This window comes from Danio rerio, chromosome 14 (assembly GCF_049306965.1).
Source record: "Danio rerio strain Tuebingen ecotype United States chromosome 14, GRCz12tu, whole genome shotgun sequence".
Classification (NCBI taxonomy): Eukaryota; Metazoa; Chordata; class Actinopteri; order Cypriniformes; family Danionidae; genus Danio; species Danio rerio.
The window spans coordinates 50,263,850-50,284,886 of record NC_133189.1 but is presented as its reverse complement, the minus strand read 5'-3'; the positions used below and the strand labels follow the sequence as shown (position 1 = coordinate 50,284,886).

At 42.1% G+C, this 21,037-nt stretch overlaps 1 protein-coding gene across 3 annotated transcripts in view; it reads right to left on the bottom strand.

Moving 5' to 3' along the window:
- The window catches only part of si:ch211-276i12.4, a 29,983-nt gene extending 10,713 nt beyond the window's left edge, over nucleotides 1-19,270 (bottom strand). For 2 of the 3 annotated variants that reach the window (XM_073922226.1, XM_073922227.1), the window contains exons 1-3: nucleotides 18,070-18,446; nucleotides 6,015-7,251; nucleotides 1,263-1,291 (exon numbers count right to left, since the gene is read on the bottom strand). In XM_073922226.1, coding sequence (XP_073778327.1) covers nucleotides 1,263-1,291; nucleotides 6,015-7,251; nucleotides 18,070-18,194 — 1,391 coding nt within the window. In that variant the 5' untranslated portion in view covers nucleotides 18,195-18,446. Of the gene's footprint in view, nucleotides 1-1,262; nucleotides 1,292-6,014; nucleotides 7,252-18,069 lie in introns of all 3 variants that reach the window. The other variant, XM_017359063.4, reaches the window with a different exon arrangement.
- Nucleotides 19,271-21,037: the final 1,767 nt, after the last annotated feature.

Sequence of the window (21,037 nt, the reverse complement as noted above, 5' to 3'; positions counted from 1 at the left end):
ATCTATTCTGAACAGTACTCGGTGTGATTAAAAGTACTCAAGAGTAGTGAGAAATAAGTAGGCCCACACGGAACCTGTACATAGAAATAACTGTGCATTTGAGAGAATTCTAAAGAGGATTATAGAGAACACAGTCCTGTGAACTTCCAAACACAGTTGTTCCTAAGGGTTTAATTACTGCCGTCTGTGGATTTGCAATTATTTATGATGTTTTCTTACCGGGACATACATTCATTCATTTATTTTCCTTCCGCTTAGTTCCTTGTCAGGGGTCCCCTGCTGAAAAATCCAGCTTAAACCAGCCTAGGCTGGTTGGCTGGTTTTAGCTGGTTGACTAGCCTGGTTTTAGAGCGGTTTTGGCCATTTCTAGGCTGGTTTCCAGCCATTTCCCCCCTGGTCTTGGCTGGTCAGGCTGGAAAATGACCAGCTTGTCCAGACTGGTTTAAGCTGGAGATGTCTGGCTGGGCTGGTCAAGCTGGTTTAAGCTGGTCATCTTCCAGCCTGACTAGCTAAGACCATTTACATTTTACATTTAGTCATTTACATTTACATTTAGTCATTTAGCAGACGCTTTTATCCAAAGCGACTTACAAATGAGGACAAGGAAGCAATTTACACAACTAAGAGCAACAATGAATAAGTGCTGTAGGCAAGTTTTAGGTCTGTAAAGTCTAAGAAGGGAAGTATTAGCAGTATTAGTATTTTTTTTTTTTTGGTACAGTTAGTGTGATATTTCCAGGCTGGAAATGACTGGAAACCAGCCCAGAAATGGCAAAAACCCCTCTAAAACCAGGCTGGTCGACCAGCTAAAACCAGCCAACCAGCCTAGGCTGGTTTAAGCTGTTTTTTTCAGTAGGGTCACCACAGCGAAATGAACCGCCAACTAATCCAGCATATGTTTTATGCAGCCGCAACCCATACACTCTCACATTCACACACACACTCCTACACTACCAATTTAGTTTATTAAATTTACCTACAGCCCAGCCAGGACTTGAACCAGCGACCTTCTTGCTATGAGGTGACAGTGCTAATCACTGAGCCACCATGAAGCATAAATCACTCATAACTAGAAAAAAATCATGACTCTGCTTTGGCTGTGCACCGAAACGATACATAAAAATAGAAGCAATCAATTCAGCTCAAGCTGGATGACCAAGTTTAGGAAACCGAGCAAAGTAAAATGGGGAAAGCTCTGAAATAAGAGCAAAATCAATAGTCTGAAATAACCAATCAGGAAAAAAAAGGGGGAAACCACTTACTGAACTCTGTCCGCTGAACAGGCCGAATCCTGGGGGCAAGAGAAAAGGAGAGGGGGGTTGAAATGGTGAACGGAGAAATGGACACAACAGAAGAGAAAACATTGATTTTTGAAGTGATATGCTGCAGGAAAGACCATTGATTGAGGATTCATCCGGTTCAATAGTGTTAATCAACGGATATAGACACAATGACGGGCATCCCTCATCCATCCAGTTTTAGAGGTTAACCCAAGGCTGTTCATAATTAGATCTTTATTTTAATTATGCACATATTTTTGAGCTGTATCCACAGTAATAATTTATTACAACAAATATTCTAAGGTCAACTGCATTCTTTAAAATCAGCCATTCTGTCCTGCATGGTTCTGGTCAAAAACTGTCAAACAAATATGTTTTATTTATTAATATATGATGAATAAAAATTAATAAAAAAGCACTAGAATTAAAAGGATTAGGGGGTTTTAATGATTTAATAATAGCTCTCTTGTGATCCCCGAGGCTGAATAATGAATTAAAATACAGTATAAACACTGTTTAATATTTTTACATACACTGTAAAAAATGTTGTCCCAACACAAATCAATTAACTTAAAATTTTACAATGTAAGTAGATTGAACAAAAACCAATTAAGTTGCACCAAAAAACTAAATAATTGTATATGCATAGTTTGATCAAGTTGCATAGTTTTACTTGTTTGTAACAATATGCCAAAATGTCAATATATTCTTGCTTAACAAAAATATTCAATAATACTAATACAAACATTGAATAATATTATTGTAAATTTATGAAAATGTATCAATGCATACAAAACAGCATTTGCTTTTGTGGGACGTTCAGAGAAAGTTAACTAGAGTTTTCACAGTAGTGACAAAACCATTTAAGGTCAGTGATTGATTTGTTTCCTAATGTAAAGAACTTTTTTAAAATAAGAAGAACGCTTTTGTACTGTAAAGGACCTATGTGGAATGTAAAAGTTTCTCCAAAGCCTATAAACATATATAACATATATTTAAAAAAAAGTCATGAACTTAGAAACCAAAATTTCCTTGATTTGTGTTTAATGTTCATAGTTATATTGAATTGTCATGTTCAGATGGGAAACTTTCAAACTTGCTGTAACTTACCTGTTATTGTGTTTTACAGTAGCAGGGCCCTATACTGCAATTTCATTTTACGGTAAAATGGTCTTACCGCAACTTCTGTTAATGGTAAAATGCCCTTTACCACATTTTGATTTTACAGAATGACAATTTTTACAGTACTTTTACTGTAATTGAATAAAAATTTAAATTAGCAGTAAAAAAGCCTTTATTTTCAGTATTTATTGTTGAATTTAATACATTTTAATCAAGGATGACAGGATCATGTATACGTACAGCAGTTTTTACTATTCGTTGTTATTATATCCATTTTAAATGGTTTACAAAAACAATTTTCATCAGTCTATTTTAAATACATTTTGTAATACAAGCTGTTGATAATTTTTTATTAAATGTCTCGTATTTGTGTTCATGATCTACAGTAGCAGTACCTGATTACTTTGATTACAGTAGAACTCCGCAAATTCCTTATTTGCAGTAAGTTACTGTAAAAGTTTTAAAATTACCCACAATGCAATGCATAATGCAGTAGTGAACTGTAAAGAATGCATTTGATATTTTACTGTGAGCTTTTGCAGTAAATTACTGTAAAATTGTGGCAAAGTCTAACATTGTACACTCAAAAAAAGATTTTTGCATCTTGTTTAAACTGTTTATTTTAAATGAGCTGAATCAGCATAATTGTTGAGGTTTTTTGAGACAACTAAATAGTGCTGTGTTTAAGTCATTTAAAATTGTCAAAACAATTCAGTTAACATGAAGGAATTGTGTGGAACTCGTAACGGATCACGGTTGATCCATGATTCGTACAGAACACAGCCCACAGTTCAGAACGCATGTGACCCGCGGATCAACTACTTTTTTGAACTTGTAGGTTAATCCAGCATTTATAACAATTGCAGAGAGACTGTCTCCTGCGTCATTCAAATTATGTGTATAAACACAATTTGGCTTCCCTGTAAAATAAAATGATGATGGAAAAAGTTGTGGTGGAATCTACCCAAATGCTTTCTTAGGTTAGTGTTAGTTTCTTAAGTAGTGTTTTCTGTCACTGTTTGTTTAGCCTGCATTAATGCATTCAGTGTAAAGCTGCACAATTAAACATTAAAAGATTGACAACTCAATTCAAACCTGCGCAACATGAATGATAAATGATGATGATTTGCATGTGTTTATTAATCCTTCGAAGCGCTGCATTCAAATCTGCGTTTGATCGAGAGAGATTCAGTTTTTATACTGTTTCAGTTCGCTACAAACAATTAAATAACACAGAAGTGCTGGGAGAACAGTTTGTAGATCAAATATAAACACTGATGTTTATGTTAAAGATAAAAGCCACTGTTTAAGAGGCTGATCACACTGAACGCACTTTATGTGTTTAGAGGCGTCTTTTTTGAATGGTTTACTAACGGCCGCAAGCGTTTTGCGTGCTGCTTATGCGCCCTGCGCACCTCGCGTTTTAATCGCATGCTGCGCCTCACGTTTCTGCCTTTGCGGCGTGCCGTGCGCTCTCAGTTGAAAAAAGTCAACTCTGAGCGGGAAAAGCTCGTTACTTTACTCGCGTCTTTTTCATTCTCCAATCAAAGGAAAGCAGAGGTGGGGTTTCTGTTGAGCTGCCTGCAATGTTAGTGTTGCTAAGACAACAACGGAGACTTTTAAAGATGGAGGAGAGACTTGTTGAGACTTGGTTGCTGTTTTGGGTTATCCGGAGCTGTATGGCTTCACAAATCATGAATATCACAATATTATTAATTATTAAAATTATATTAATATTAACAGTAACACTCTTGAACAATACCCACTTCTTTTTTTTCTTGTCAACAAAAAAGGCAGTGCAGTGCACCTCGTGTTTTTAGAACGTAAATGCACATTTGCTGTGATCGGCCCCTAATGCAAATTGACCCTGCATGTTGTAGCAATTACATTGTGTAAACAACAGGTGGCCGTTAGGTTTTCAGAAATGATCCACCTAAAATGAAACATGAATTTTTATGTGTGAATTGTTAAATCATTAATTGAAAATAAATATGATCTCTTGTACAAGATGTTGATGATGATTTCTATATTTAGCATTATCAGCAGAAGTAGCAAAGATCTTTTTTCAGCTGGTTCTTGCTTGATTTCTATTAAAATTACAGGATCTGAGTTATGTTTGTTAAACCAATGGTTTTTGCAGTAATATTTTTGCATATATTGAAAGCAATTGACATTTGTCTCTTTCCGTTTTTGCTGATCTGAAAAATGGTCTGATCCATGACTAGTGGACCGTAGTGTGACCTGAATCATGCGATTTGTGATCCGTTACACCACTATGTGGAACCCTCTATTTTTTACAGTTAAGATATCCAGCTTATAAACGACTATCATACTGATACTAACATCTACTTCTATCTATTTCACAGGAACTTTAATTTATTTTATTTAATTTATTTTATTTTATTAATTTATTTCTATTTATTTTTTTTATTTTTTTTATTTATTTTTTTTAAGGGTATTTTAATGTATTGCTTTTACAAACTTATGAAACTACGTCCCTTCCGGGGTTCCGTATGAAGCATATTATTGCCATGGCATGAAACGTCTCTCCTTTTCTGTCTGTCTCTCACACGATGAATCCAGTCCGCGCTGCGCTGCCGTTAGCCTCCCCTGCCTGGTTAATGCTAGCTTCTCATCATTTAAAGTTACCATAACGTCTTCTTCTGTACCCTCATTCTCCTGATCATGGGTCTGTTTAAAGATGGTGTGTATGGAAAATGCCTCAATAAAGATGCCTCCTCTCCTCTTTCTCTCGCGTTTGCTAAATCCACTTGTCCACTCATTTTTGATCTATGACAGATATAACGTTACACTAAAGTCCGCTCAGTTTAGTTCGGGTTATTACAAAACTGACGTTTCCCCGCTTGACCAATTACAACATTCTGTTTAGTTAAAGAAAGAAAGGCAATTTAAATATAATAATAATGTTAATATGTGATCGCGATTTTTTTGCTCAGAGGAAATACAGTTGTCTGAGCAATATAGCCTAGTTTTTGCAGAGAGGGTGGCACCTATAATAAGGCTAAACGTTATTAAATACCCACGAGACACTTGTGACTTTATATCACATTTGCATTATTTTAAAAATATGTTTCCTTCCTGTTAAAAATAAATATATTTCCAATCTGATATGTAATGGGGAGAAAAGAAAGTAGCACGAGTTCAAGTTGATGATCAATCACGTCAAAAGATGATGCAGTGCGCCTTACAAGGTGCGCCACTGCGGCTGTTACAATACATAGCTCTTTCCTTATTTTGTCTATCAATCAGGCATCGATGGGTGTATACCCTGAATAGCTTATTCCAACGAGATGCGCTATTTGCAATTAGCCTAAAAAGACACTCCGAAATTGTCTTTTTTTCTCCCCCCTCGCAGGGGCCCCTAGTGCGCACGGGCCCCTGGGCCTGTGCCCATAAGGCCCATTGGTTAATCCGGCCCTGAGTGCAGGAAGACTAGAAACGCCCTTCGTTCACACAATAATGCTTAAATCAAATACATTTCCTTCAAATAAATGAATGAGAAATATAACTGTAATCTTATCAAATTAATTCACAATGAATTGCACTTCCTCATGTTATATTTACTTCCCCCCAGCCAGGGTTTGCACTCACCCTGTGTGGTCTAGACTGCCTCCTGTGTCCCGTGTGTTTGGGTCCATCACTCTTCTCTGAACTTGCACTGGTAGATGATTTACTGGACTGAGACTCATACTCCGGGTTTCGTGAAGGAGGCAGCGGTGGCGATCCCTTCATCTGCTTAGCATGAAAGTGTCTGGAAGAGCCGTGACTGCTTTGATGTCTCTCTTTATGGTGGTGTATGGTCTCAGGACTGGTGCTAGTGCCATCCGTCAGCATCTGAGAATATTGCCTATGGTGTTTTCCTGAAGAAACCCCTTGTCTTTCAGATTTAGAGGAGCGCCGAGGTGAAGGTGGAGGACTTAAAGTTCGGTTCTGGAGATGTTGATGATGTTTACTCGCTCTTTTCTGTGGCCGAGAGTGCGAGCTGGAATCTGTAGCTGTCTTTCCTGAATCAGGTCTCTCGGGGTGCTGTTTGAGTGTGACGCTTTCCTGTTTTTTGGGGGGTGTTACTCCATAAGAGCTTAATGCGCATGGACTGATGACCTGCTTAGTGATTTCATCTAAAAACGCTGAGAATTGCAGCTTTCCTTTTACAAAGTTCTCCCTCGCAGCCTCCATTGAGATCTGCTTGGATGTGGCTTTGACGTCCACTCTGGTGGAGAGCACCTCCATGGATTTGGCTTTCCGAAATTCGCCTCTATTCTGTCCCTCATCTTTATTCTTCAGTATGCCTTTGCTGGGAAGCTGAATAGACGAAACTGCCTTTTTGGGAGAGTTGCTTTGGAAAGCGAGGTTTTGTCCCAGGCTTGTGGTTTTATAAAGTGGTCCGTGATCTATGGTTTGAGATCCTGGTTTGCTCTGCTGAAGGCCTTCCTCGCTTTTGCTGTGTCCTCGAGAGAGTTTTGGCATCCGATGATCTTGTTTGCTCGTGTTTTCTAGGCTACCGCGGTGTTTCTGAGCTCTGTAGTCATAATCAAAGTCCTCCGAATCTCTGTCGTGGCTTATTTTTTGCACTTCAGGGATGTTGGAGCAGGACAGGGAGTGTTTGGGTTTGGGCGTCAGGTACGTCTCCTCGTCCAGACTGGGCTCAGACGTCCAGGACGGGGTTGAAGAAGAGGACGAGGAGGACAGGCTGGAGGAGGATCTTTTGGAGAAGTTGTGCTGGTCTACGGGTACTTTACGCTGTCTTTGATGATGAGAGGGATGCTGGTTATCATGACGATGGGGGTCGGGATGTCTGTGCTTGCCATGACTGCTTGAAGAGCTGTGGCTGATTTAATAATGAAATTAATGTCAGTGTGTGATCTGTTCTTGAAAACAAAAATGATTGTATTTTACGGTAGCATTGGACACACAGTCAAAATTATAAGCCCTCCTAAATTATTACCCCCATGTGTATTTTTCCCCAATTTCTGCACTGTAAAACAGTCAACTTTATTAAATGAAATGAGTGTAGTTAACTCAAAATTGACTGAAAGTTAATTCTACTCATTTGAAAAGAGTTTTTGAACTCAGTGTTGAAGGTAACGAGTTAAATACCTAATTACTTCAACATCAATGGAGTAAGTTCACAGTACTCATATAGATTAGTTTTTTAACTCAAACGGTTTGAGTTGCCTTAACTTATTGGTTTTACAGCACTCAGTTGGCTTAAGTTTTCTTCATTTATTGGGTTTTACTGTGCTCAAATTAGTATTTTACGTTTTGTTAGTTTAGTGGCTAATTTGTACGAGTTATGTCGTACGAAAATTTATGATTTTAAAAAGGAGGCGTGGTACCCAACCCTTCCCCAAACCCTAACCATTATTGGGGGATGAGCAAATCGTAATAAATTGTACGAATTAGATTGTACGAATTCATACGAATTAGCCACTAAATCAAAAAGTTACGAATTGCCATGAGATTGCGTTGTTTTTTTTCTGTTAAATATCGAAAAAGAAATATTGCTTAAGGGGGCTAATAATATTGACCTTAAAATGGTTATTAAAAAATTGCTTTTATTCTAGCTGAAATAAAACAAATAAGACTGTCTCTAGAAGAACAAAATATTATAGGAAATACTGTAAAAAAAATTCCTTGCGCTGTTAAACATCATTTGGGAAATGTCTAAATAAAATGTTTAAATAGTAATAATATTTTGGGTTTTCAGACCTTTATTGTAAGATTTGGATCACTTTGATCCAAAAAAATTTGGATTAAACTGATCCCATCAGAAGGGTGGATTCAGCGTGAATTTCATGCCCTAAAGGTAATGAAAGATTTTAAAATGTATTAAATAATACTATATTTGGATCATGCAGTATCTTACAAGAGATCCTATTGATTCATAAGGTTTTAATTGTATTTGTTCATCTGTCAGGCTACAGTAGGTAGGTAGGTTTTAACGTATTCAGCCTTTCAGTATAGACCAACAGCAAAGTAGAAAGAATTTGGCCACATAAAATAATGCCCCAAACAGCTGTCAAAATTGACCAAAAACAATACATTTTATTCTGTCACTAATTGATTTATATATTCATCACAATGGAAAATAGATTTGCTTTTAGAACATTTATTAGTGATGCATGCAATGATTACAGAATAACCAAAAAATGCAAAGAATGGCAATGACTGATTTTTGAAATCACTTTCAATAATTGCAGAAAGACACTGAAAGGGCAGAAGCACAGCTTCATCTGGCAGAGGAACAACTGACTCTGACCAAACTGCAACAAACCAAGGCCAGACTTGAGATCCGCCCCCTAAAGGCTACGCTCAGACAAGCTGGTCTCTCCACATCAGATGAGGAAGTCTGAAATTATTGTGGAGTTTTTGACATTAAGTCTTATTTTTATTCTATATTTGAAACTTGTTATAAATATCCTTAGTGTACAGTGTTTTTGTTTTAGGTCTCAGCGAACTCCTAGAAGAGGATGGGGTGGGGTTTTCTTGTTTTTTTTTTATGTGTGTGTTTTCATTTTTAAAAAAAGTTGTATTGACCCCACACTGGCTATTCTACTTGTTGCTCTGTACATATCTATAGTTCCCCTTCGGTTGGGGAACTTCAGTGCCATGAATGGGAGGATTCGGATCAGAAGCCGCTTATCTGGAGAGTATTGAACGGGCCAATGAATGAAATTAATTGGCAGCGTAAGCTTGCGCAGGTGTGCGACATCTGCAATCATCTCAGCATATAAGCACACCTGAAGCCAGCAGACGCCATCCTTTTCGCTTCAGATCCTTTCTGAGTGAGTCGATGAGGGTTCCTCTTGCTGATCAGCACTTCAGAGCGAACGAGTGTGTCTCCCGGTCCAGAGTGGGTCTTCGCGGTGGCAGACGGTCGAGCTGGGTTACTCCCTTGCCTGCGGTTCTTTGGGTCCGGTCCTCCAGAGCGGTGCGTATAGTTGCAACTTTCCTAAAAGAGCAACACAGTCGTGCAGCACGTCCTTTTCAGGATGGCGCTCCGACTGTGCGTTTCTGGATGCGGGGGTTTCCTGTCTCCGGATGATGGACACGATCACTGCATTGCATGTTTGGGGGTCCAGCATGTTAATGCGGTGCTCGCGGGCGGTTCATGTCGTCATTGCGATGCCATGACCGTTGCACAGCTAAGATCGCGGCTAACTTTCGCAAGAGAGCGAGCCACCCCAGTTGCCTCCTGTTCTAAAAAAGCAGCGGGCGCTCGGGCAGATCTGAGGGTTTCAGCGGGAGCTAATCCGCCGCCCACGGGCTCGCGGACCTCTCGCTCCTCACGGCGCTCCATCCAAGCTTCGGATGGTGAGAGTGATCCGTCTAACCAGATGGTAGCTCTCACACTCGCTGACACCGGAGATCAGATGTCCTCCGCGGCATCGGAGGGTGGGCTTTCACTGTCCGACGAAGATCCGGACCCGCTCGCCCCCTCCGGGCAGGTGAGCGCTGTCAAATCGGATCCTGAAGCGGACATGTTAGCCGTGCTTTCCCGGGCTGCTTCGGCCGTGGGGTTGGAGATGGTTTATCCCCCAGCTCCGCGGCCGGACCGACTAGATGGGTGCTACGTAGAGGACCAGAAGGCGAAGCCTTCGAAGCCTCTCGTCCCCTTCTTCCCGGAAGTGCACAGTAGGCTCACGCAGTCCTGGAGGGCACCTTTCTCTGCCCGTGCTGCGAGTGCCTCCGCCCTCACCGCCCTTGACGGCGGAGCTGCCAGGGGGTATGAGGCGATCCCGTCAGTGGAGCGCGCTATCGCGGTCAATCTTTGTCCGCGCGGCGCCTCTACGTGGCGGGGTTTGCCCCGCCTCCCGTCCAAAGCCTGTAGGTTGTCTGCCTCCCTCGGAGCCAGAGCTTATAAGGCTGCGGGCCAGGCTGCTTCTGCTTTGCACGCGATGGCCACCTACCAGCGCTACCAAGCGCAGGCGCTGGCCGAGCTGCACGAGGGCAGGTCCAACCCAAGCTTATTACATGAGCTGCGCACCGCGACCGACTATGCTCTTCGGACTACTAAGTCCGCCGCGTGTGCGCTGGGGAGGACGATGTCCACACTTGTGGTTCAGGAACGCCACCTCTGGCTAAACCTGGCCGATATGCGCGACGTTGACAAAGTTCGCTTTCTTGACTCGCCCATATCCCAGGCTGGCCTGTTCGGCGACACCGTTGGTGAATTCACCCAGGAATTCAAGGCGGTGAAAGAGCAGTCGGATGCGATGGGCAATGTCATCTATCGGCGTGGCCGTAAGCCCGCTCCGCCCGCCGAGCCATCCACCTCCGCTGTTCCTCGCCGAGGGCGCCCGCCAACGAGTGCTGCCCCGCCCCCGCCTGCGCCTCCGGCCAAGCGGGCGCGGCGTTCACCTCGAAAGCAGGCAGCCCCTCCTGCCCAGGGCGCCGTTAAGTCCGGTAAACGGACCGCGAAGCGTCCCTGAGACAGGCCATCCGGAGAAGAGGAAACTTGCTCTTTCCCCGCTGGAGGGCGGGGCCCCGATAACAACGGTACTTTTCAGTGCCACCAAAACATCAGTAAAAGAGCACTTTTTCCCTTCCCCGGATGTGACTGCACGAGTTCTGCCAGTCCGGGACGCGCTGCCTTCCGGCTCGCAGACTCTACGTGCTTCGCCAGTGGCTCACGAGCGCTGGGGGGACGGTCTCCCTTCCCTCAGCCCTCCAGCCCCCTCTCCGGAGTCAGGGTGCGGAGCCAGAGCGAATCGCTCTCCTCCAGCTTTTCCGCGGGACCCTCGTGCTTCCCGGATCAGCACACCCACTCCGCGCTGCCCCACCGCTGGTACGTCAGCGATTGTAGCGATGACTCCATTAGCGAGGGCTCTGCCTGCCTGGTTAGCGCGGGCCAGCCCCTCGCGGTGGCTCATACGCACAATCAGACTCGGTTACGCGATTCAGTTCGCGAAACGGCCCCCCAAGTTTACGGGCGTGTATTTCTCCAGGGTCAACCCCCTGTCCGCCCCTGTCTTGCGAGAGGAGATTGCTGCCCTCCTGGCGAAGGGTGCAATCGAGCCGGTTCCTCCAGCCGAGATGGAGAGTGGGTTTTACAGCCCATACTTCATCGTACCCAAAAAGAGCGGTGGGTCACGGCCAATCCTAGATCTGCGCGTTTTGAACCGCTGTCTGCACAAGCTGCCGTTCAGAATGCTCACGCAGAGGCGCATTCTCCAATGCGTTCGTCCTCGGGATTGGTTTGCAGCCATAGACCTGAAGGACGCGTATTTCCATGTCTCAATTCTTCCACGCCACCGCCAATTTCTGCGGTTTGCGTTCGAGGGTCGAGCGTGGCAGTACAAGGTCCTCCCCTTCGGGCTCTCTCTGTCTCCGCGGGTCTTCACCAAACTCGCGGAGGGTGCCCTAGCGCCCCTTCGGCTCGCGGGCATTCGCATACTCAATTATCTCGACGACTGGCTGATTTTAGCCCACTCGCGGGAGCAATTGATTATGCACAGGGACGAGGTGCTTCGGCATCTCCGCCTACTGGGGCTTCAGGTCAACCGAGAAAAGAGCAAACTCGCCCCCGTGCAGAGGATTTCTTTTCTCGGGATGGAGCTGGACTCGATCACCATGGTAGCGCACCTCTCCGAGGAACGCGCTCGCCTGTTGCTGAACTGTCTGAGGGAGCTCGACAGCAAACTAGTGGTCCCACTGAAGTTCTTTCAGAGGCTCCTGGGGCATATGGCATCCGCAGCCGCCGTCACGCCGCTCGGGTTGCTCCATATGAGACCACTTCAGCACTGGCTTCACGATCGGGTCCCCAGACGCGCATGGCACGCGGGCACACACCGGGTCTCGGTTACTGCGCTGTGTCGCCGCGCCCTCAGCCCTTGGAACGACCCCTCGTTCCTACAGGCCGGTGTGCCTCTAGGACAGGCGTCCAGCCATGTTGTTGTTTCAACAGACGCTTCCAACACGGGTTGGGGGGCCGTGTGTCGCGGGCATGCGGCTGCGGGCCTCTGGAAGGGTGCCCAGCTGCATTGGCACATCAATCGCCTAGAGCTGTTGGCAGTGTTCCTCGCTCTCCACCGCTTTTTACCGGTGCTGGAGCGGCAACACGTGCTGGTCAGGACGGACAGTACGGCGGCGGCGGCGTATATCAACCGCATGGGGGGTATGCGCTCTCGCCGCATGTCTCAGCTCGCCCGCCGTCTGCTCCTCTGGAGTCACCCGCGGCTGAAATCGCTGCGCGCCATTCACGTCCCAGGCACGCTCAATCGTGCAGCCGATGCGCTCTCACGACAGCTGTTACGCCCTGGAGAATGGAGACTCCACCCCGAGTCTGTTCAGCTGATATGGGCGCGATTCGGGGAGGCCCAGATCGATCTGTTTGCTTCCCCCGAGAACGCTCACTGCCAGTTGTTTTTTTCCCTGACCGAGGGCTCTCTCGGCACGGATGCACTGGCCCACAGCTGGCCTCGGGGCATGCGCAAGTATGCGTTTCCCCCAGTGAGCCTGCTCGCGCAGTTTCTGTGCAAGGTCAGGGAGGACGAGGAACAGGTTCTGCTAGTTGCGCCCCTTTGGCCCAACCGGACCTGGATATCAGAGCTCTCACTCCTCGCGACGGCCCTCCCCTGGCGGATCCCTTTGAGAGAGGACCTACTCTCTCAGGGACAGGGCACCATCTGGCACCCTCGCCCCGATCTTTGGAACCTCCACGTGTGGTCCCTAGACGCGAGGAAGACTTAGGTAACCTACCGACTGCGGTGGTTAATACCATCACTCAGGCTAGAGCCCCCTCCACGAGGCGCGCCTACGCCCTGAAGTGGAGTCTATTCACTGAATGGTGCGTCTCTCGCAGAGAAGACCCCCGAAATTGCCAGATTAGTGTTGTGCTCTCTTTCCTTCAAGAGAAGTTGGACAGCAGGCTGTCGCCCTCCACTCTCAAGGTTTACGTGGCCGCCATCTCCGCTTATCATAGCGCGGTAGCTGGCGGCACCGTGGGAAAGCATAACCTGGTCATCCAGTTCCTTAGGGGTGCTAGGCGAATTAATCCATCTCGCCCCCCTCTCATGCCCTCTTGGGATCTCGCCCTCGTTCTCACGAGTCTGCGATCCGATCCCTTTGAGCCACTCGAATCAGTATCTCTAAGATTTCTGTCCCTGAAGACAGCTCTGCTGGTTGCGTTGGCCTCCATCAAGAGGGTCGGGGACCTGGAGGCATTTTCGGTCAGTGACTCGTGCCTGGAATTCGGGCCGGATTACTCTCACGTTATCCTGAGACCCCGCCCCGGTTATGTGCCCAAGGTTCCTACCACCCCCTTTAGAGATCAGGTAGTGAACCTGCAAGCGCTGCCCCCGGAGGAGGCAGACCCAGCCCTTTCTTTACTTTGTCCAGTTCGCGCTCTGCGCATTTATGTGGACCGTACTCAGAATTTTAGATCATCTGAGCAGCTCTTTGTCTGTTATGGCGGTCGGCAGCAGGGAAGTGCCGTATCGAAACAAAGATTATCCCACTGGATTGTGGATGCCATTTCACTCGCTTATTCGAGTCGAGGTCAGCCGTGTCCCCCGGGAGTACGTGCACACTCCACTCGGAGCGTTGCATCCTCTTGGGCGCATGCACGCGGCGCCTCTCTAACAGACATCTGTAGAGCTGCGGGCTGGGCGACACCCAACACATTTGCAAGGTTTTACAATCTGCGAGTGGAGCCGGTTTCCTCAAGGGTATTAGGTAACCCTTTGGTGATTGAGGAGACAACTCGGTAGGGTGTTGAAACACGCTTGCTGCGCCATTCTCCCTAACACGGAGGTACGTGCGCCTTTTTTATCTGTCAGTAAAGTTCCCCGTCAGGTGAGCCCTGCAGATTCCTCCGTGGCCCCCAGCACTGACTCAGCGGAGGAGTCACTTGCTGGCCCACTACGTTGTAGGTCTGCCCGCTGGTCAGCCCGCGTTTTGGGTATAGGTGCCTGCTATGCGTGATCCCCACTAGGCGATCCCATATGCTTATTCCGCCACGGTTAAGTCCCCCCCTGGGCGGACCCGTGTCTTCCCTCTCCGCTAACCACTCTTTGCTATGCGTACTCCCCCTTTTTAGGGCTAGTCCATAGGTAAATTCTGCCATCTATCCCCCCCTTGGGTAACGGATGGCCTCCGCAGCGTCCTCCCTATCGGGATTGCACGCTTCCCAACGTACTGTCGTATTTCCTAGAATTATCTAGATGCTCACGACTTCCCAAAAAATATATCTAAATCCGTAAAACTTCTGTTGAAGTAGGATAAATTAGGGCCAGGGACACGTTGGAGGACCGCGCCCCCCATGATGTGGGTGCGTCACGCTTGCTTGACTATCTCCTCATCGGGGGTGTTGGTAAGGTGCAGTCATTATGGCGCTTTCCATATTCTCCCATTCATGGCACTGAAGTTCCCCAACCGAAGGGGAACGTTCGAGGTTACAGAAGTAACCCTTCGTTCCCCGAGGAGGGGAACGGAAGTGCCATATTCCGTCGCCATAATGACTGTCCCTTAGCTGTTTGAAAGTCTCTTCAGCTTAAAAGGATGGCGTCTGCTGGCTTCAGGTGTGCTTATATGCTGAGATGATTGCAGATGTCGCACACCTGCGCAAGCTTACGCTGCCAATTAATTTCATTCATTGGCCCGTTCAATACTCTCCAGATAAGCGGCTTCTGATCCGAATCCTCCCATTCATGGCACTTCCGTTCCCCTCCTCGGGGAACGAAGGGTTACTTCTGTAACCTCGAACGTTCTACATTGTTATTTCCTATCTTGTTATTTCCTAGCACTGGTTATCCAGATTTAGGGATCCTGAAAAGTTTCTATACAGATCAGATTGACTCAATCCGATGTGGCTTTGAACAACTGCCTCGAAAAGTAAGTTGGATTTCGTGATCTGGATAAGTTTATACGTATTAAACCTTTTGAAAAACCGGGCCCAGGGGTTGCCACAGCGGAATGAACCACCAACTATTCCAGTCTATGTTTTAGACAGCAGATGCCTTTCAGCCGCAACCCAGTACTGGGAAACACCCATACACTCTTGCAATCACACACATACACTACGGCCAATTTAGCTTATTCAATTCACCTGTACCACATCTTTGGACTGTGGGGGAAACTGGAACACCTGGAGGAAACCCACGGCAACACAAGGAAAACATGCAAACTCCACACAGAAATGCCAACTGACTTAGCCAAGACTCAAATCAGCGATCTTCTTGCTGTGTGAGGCCACAGTGCTAACCACTGAGCCATCATGACGCCCTTGCTTAAAAATTATTAAGTAAATTGCCTGTGTGTACAGTTTTAAAAATGAATTCAATCTAAAAGATTTCAACATGCTTTCATACTTTTTTAAGTTTTCAACTTGTCGCTTCTTAAGAGGTAATTCATAACTTTGGTGTAAAATAGGCACATTTACATACCTAAATTAAATCCATATTCTGTGCGTTGTTTCCTTTTCCAGTCATTGGTTACAGTAAACTTAATAAAGACGTTTCCTCTGGAGATCACTTTTTAGCCATTACTATTTATGAACAAAATGAGATACTTTAATCAGAAATTACGAGTACAAAGGAGTTATTTTCAAAATCTTAACACAAAACAGTCTCCCTCAACACATGTATTGAGGGCTTTTTGGGGGAGGAACTGAATTTAACAATTTAAGAAAATATCTGGCATGCTTGCACCAATACATTCATCATCAGTAAAAGCTAGGCATACTCTCATTCAATTCAAGGTCGTACACAATAAAATATTCCCTGATCTTGACCCAACTTGCCTTCGATGTACAACCGAACCAGCCACACTTTCATCCTTTCTTGTCTTGTTTGATACTGTCTGATTTTTGGTGAAAGTCTTCAAGTGTTTTTCTGCTGTTTTTTCATTGTCAATACACCCAAACTCCTTAACAGCACTGTTCTGGAATCCTGCCAAAATATGTTGAATTAAACTCATTGCAGGCTGATAGTGTAACCTTTTTAAGCTTTACTGCCTAGATGACTTTTTCTTATGAATTGGAAGTCAGCAGCACCCCCTTCTTAAGGCCCGATCGGAATCTGCAGACGTTTTTTGCTATTTCTGCTGAGAATTTTGGTAAAAATCTGCGGATTTCTGCTGAATTATTTTGGGAGTATCACAACTAAAACCTTAATAAATAAAAAATAATACCTTTTTAACTTGTATTTACAATGCAAATCCGATTAGATTCGCTTCATTTGGTAAACAAAGCAAGTCTATCATATAATATCTCTACTAACGGACAGAAAATAAGACTTTACAAACTGCATTGTACATGAAACAGATGAACATTTTCATATTAGTCAATAATTTTCAGTTATTGTTTTAAAAACTGAATAAATATAGAGTTAAACACATTTACACAAGTAAATAAACAGAATTATTGATGGGCTAAAAATCTGCGGAATTCTGTGGAAAATCGACGGAATTCTGCAAAACTTATTGGCAATGTTTTTTTGGGTGTTTTACATGCTCTTAGAATGGAAAAGATGTGGTTCGCAATCAAACAAAAGCCAGAACAGTTTCAGAAAGTCTAGAGCCCTTTTCTAAAATAAATTAGGGATACATTTATATCTTAATTGATTTTGTTTTTCTCTGTATATTTAAATTTTATTTATTTTCTTATTCTCTCTGTTTGATTTTTATTATTATTTTTATGTCATCTTATGTGGCGAAGCTGTGGCGCAGTAGGTAGTGCTGTCGCCTCACAGCAATAAGGTCGCTGGGTCGCTGGTTTGAGCCTTGGCATTTTTGTGTGGAGTTTGCATGTTTTCCCTGCGTTCGCGTGGGTTTCCTCCGGGTGCTCCGGTTTCCCCCACAGTCCAAAGACATGTGGTACAGGTGAATTGGGTAGGCTAAATTGTCCATAGAGTGTGAATGTGTGTGTGAATGTGTGTGTTTCCCAGAGATGGGTTGTGGCTGGAAGGGCATCCGCTGCGTAAAATCTTGCTGGATAAGTTGGCGGTTCATTCCGCTGTGGCAACCCCGGATTAATAAAGGGACTAAGCCGATAAGAAAATGAATGAATGAATGAATGTTATCTTATGTGTGTATATTTTTGTGTATATATGTGGTATTTTACCTTATTATTTATATACTTATAATAATGTTTTCCTGATAATTTCTTGTTTGGTGAATTGCATCAGTGCGTGATACAATATATATTATGTATATTTTATTGTTTGACCTAAGATGAACCTAATAAAAGGAAGAAAAAAATTAATTTCAAGTACATTTCACACAAAAAAAAAAAAAATATATATATATATATATATATATATATATATATATATATATATATATATATATATATATATATATATATATATATATATATGAAATGGCAAGTAATTTTGGGTAAGAAAAATAAACATAGGATTTTATATAATATACAAAAAATATTTTTTTATTTACAATTTACACCATGTCACCTGTAAATGGAGCTAAAGCAAATTACTGAAGGTTGTCATCTTTAATCTTAACAATTAAAAAATTGTTTGTTTTTAATAATTTAGCTCAGTTTTAATCATTTTTATTGTTAATATCAACATTCCAGTTAATATCTAAGATAACCCTTCAAAATAACAACAATAACAGTGTTTAATATTTCATTTGATTGTGGTTAACAACACTGAAAAACACATATAATGAAAGTTTAAGCACAAACCTGTGTGATCCGTGGTGCTGATAATGGTTTGGGTGGTGTTGATGGTTGTGATGCTGATGGAAGTGTTTGTAAACTTTGACCTCATCCTCCGAGGAGCCGCGCACAGGCGTAAAGTATCTCTCCATGTCTTACTAATCTACCACTATCTACTTGACGCCTCCTTTGTAGTTCTAATTTCTTTTTTGTGCACTAAATATGTTATCCTTGTAGCTGATTTTGATTAAAGTTTGCTTTAATAATTAACTCCAGTTATTTAAAGAAATGCATTGAAAAGTGCATCTGTTAATAAGCAGTTGTTTATCCAGCAGGCTGGAGCAGCAGGAGTGACAGAAGTCTAATGCGGTCAGGAGTTTCTATCACCCGATATCCATCAGACTGTGATGTAATGAGTCCACATTGAATTAAGTGAAAACGCAGCAGGAGCACAATCGATTAGGCTTTGGTGAAAGGACATCGCATGACATGGAATTTGGGTTATGTACACAACAGCGTATGATTGAAATTCATAAGGGTGCTCGGACACATCACAATAGATTTATTGGAAGACATTTGTCTATATTCAACCAACAGATCTTCTTTATCTTGCATGCATGTGGCCGATTTATGACTTACAGAGATTCTGTCATTTGTGTTTGTAAATAAGGGACATTTAGCTATTTCAGTGATCACGTCTACTAATTTCAAAGACCTCAGAAATCTGATCATCCCCAAAAAACTACTTAAAATATCAGTAAATGTGCATTTTTTCTGTGTTTTGTGATTCATGTTTTTATTTTTTTTACTTCTCCATTTATGCTATTAGTGTGCATTATGGGAGCTTGTTCTTTCTTCCAATGACCTTTAAAGTTGAAAAGTTAGATAAAGTGACTTAATATTTTTTATGGTTTAAGGCAGAGATGGCCAAAGTAGAGCCCACAGGCCAAAAATGGCCCATTTTATCATTTGGTTTAACCCACCATCCTATCTGAGTGGGAGTGAGACTGATGGAGAAGGTTAGGTTGAATGATCCAGACACAGAGATCGTCATTTCTAGTTTGATGTAGCCTTTTTTTGCTTGTTTTAATGCTACAAAAATTAAATGTTACTATTAAATGTTGTAAACAAATCTGAGTTTTTTAATATAAATACAGTCACTCAACAGATATCGGCAAGCGAATCAAGGCAACAACTAGTGTAATGCTGTTATAAATCAGATTGTTTTGTCTGTATAAGTTTATTATAAAATGTTTTTTAATACTGTATTAGTGAATATAAAGCAATGTTTTCTAGTCATTTTAAACATTATTATATAAATTGGAAACTATATTTACTTTCAGCCCACTAGCCTCAATTAAGTTTTTTTTTTTGGCCCTTCATAAGAAAAAGTTTGAGCACCCCTTTTTAAAGTGATCTATTGTCTGGGTTGGTGTTGTGTATTACGGTACGACAATCTTGTAATAAGCTGCCAGTACATTTGCTGTTATTTTACAGACCTTTTTTTCTTTTATTTTCTTTTATTTCTTTTATTTATAATATTTTAAACTACTAAAATGTCACTTTGTAAAAACGTTATTTTAAAGACTTTCATGTTTAAGACTTTAAAGACCTATTTATCTCTATAGTATTTCATTAAATTACTTCAAATTACTAAAATGTCAAAAAAATCACTTTGTTAAACTGAAGAATTTTAAACTTTAAAAGTGGACAAATATTAAATATATATATATATATATATATATATATATATATATATATATATATATATATATATATATATATATATATATATATATATATATATATATATATATATATATATATATATATATATATATATATGAAGTCAGAATTATTAGCCCCCTTTAGATTTTTTTTTTCTTTTTTAAATATTTCCCAAATGATGTTTGACAGAGGGAGGAACTTTTCACAGTATGTCTGATAATATTTTTTCTTCTAGAAAAAGTCTTATTTGTTTTATTTTGGCAAGAATAAAAGCAGTCTTGAATTTTTTAAAAACTATTTTTGGGACAAAATGTTTAGCCCCTTTAAGCTATTTTTTTCGATAGTCTACAGAATAAACCATCGTTATAAAATAACTTGCCTAATAACCCTAACCTGCCTAGTTCACCTTATTAACCTAGTTAAGCCTTTAAATGTAACTTTAAGCTGTATAGAAGTGTCTTGAAAAATATCTAGCAAAATATTATTTACTGTCATCATGGCAAAGCTAAAATAAATAATTTATTAGAATTTTTTTTTTTTTTTTAGAGATTTTTAAAACTATTATGCTTAAAAATGTGCTGAAACAATCTTCCCTCAATTAAACAGAAATTGGGAAAAATAAATAAATAGGGGAGCTAATAATTCAGGGGGGCTAATAATTCTGACTTATATATATAAATTATAATAATCATTTATTTTATCATTGCCATGTGCAGTTAATAGTAGTAATAGTTATTTTTTAAGCATAACTTGGTAATTTAGGTTAACTAGGAAGGTTAAGCTATTGGACAACAGTGTTTGTTCTATAGCAATTGGAAAAAAATAAATAATTTGGGGCTAATAATATTGACCTTAATTAAAAAAAAATAATGTATGAGCCAAACTAAAAGAAATAAGACTTTCCCCACAAGAAAATATCATAGGAAAGTACTCTAGAAAACATTTTCTTGCTCTGATAAACAGCCTTTGGTAAATATTTGAAAAATAATTTGAAATAAAAAACTTTTTTAAAATTCATGTAAAATGTAAAAACTAAAACATGCTGTGAGTCAGTCAGTCATTCACTGCACTCTCAGAAATAAAAGCACACGATCTGTCACTGGGGTGGTTCCTGTTCGAACGGTACAAATTTGTACATAAAAGCTCCATAGGGTGCTAATATATACTTTTGGGGTACCAATATGGACCCTTCAAGTACAAATGTGTACCCTTTGAAAAGGTACCACCCCAGTGACAGCGTTCCTTTATTTCAGGGAGTGTGTAAAAA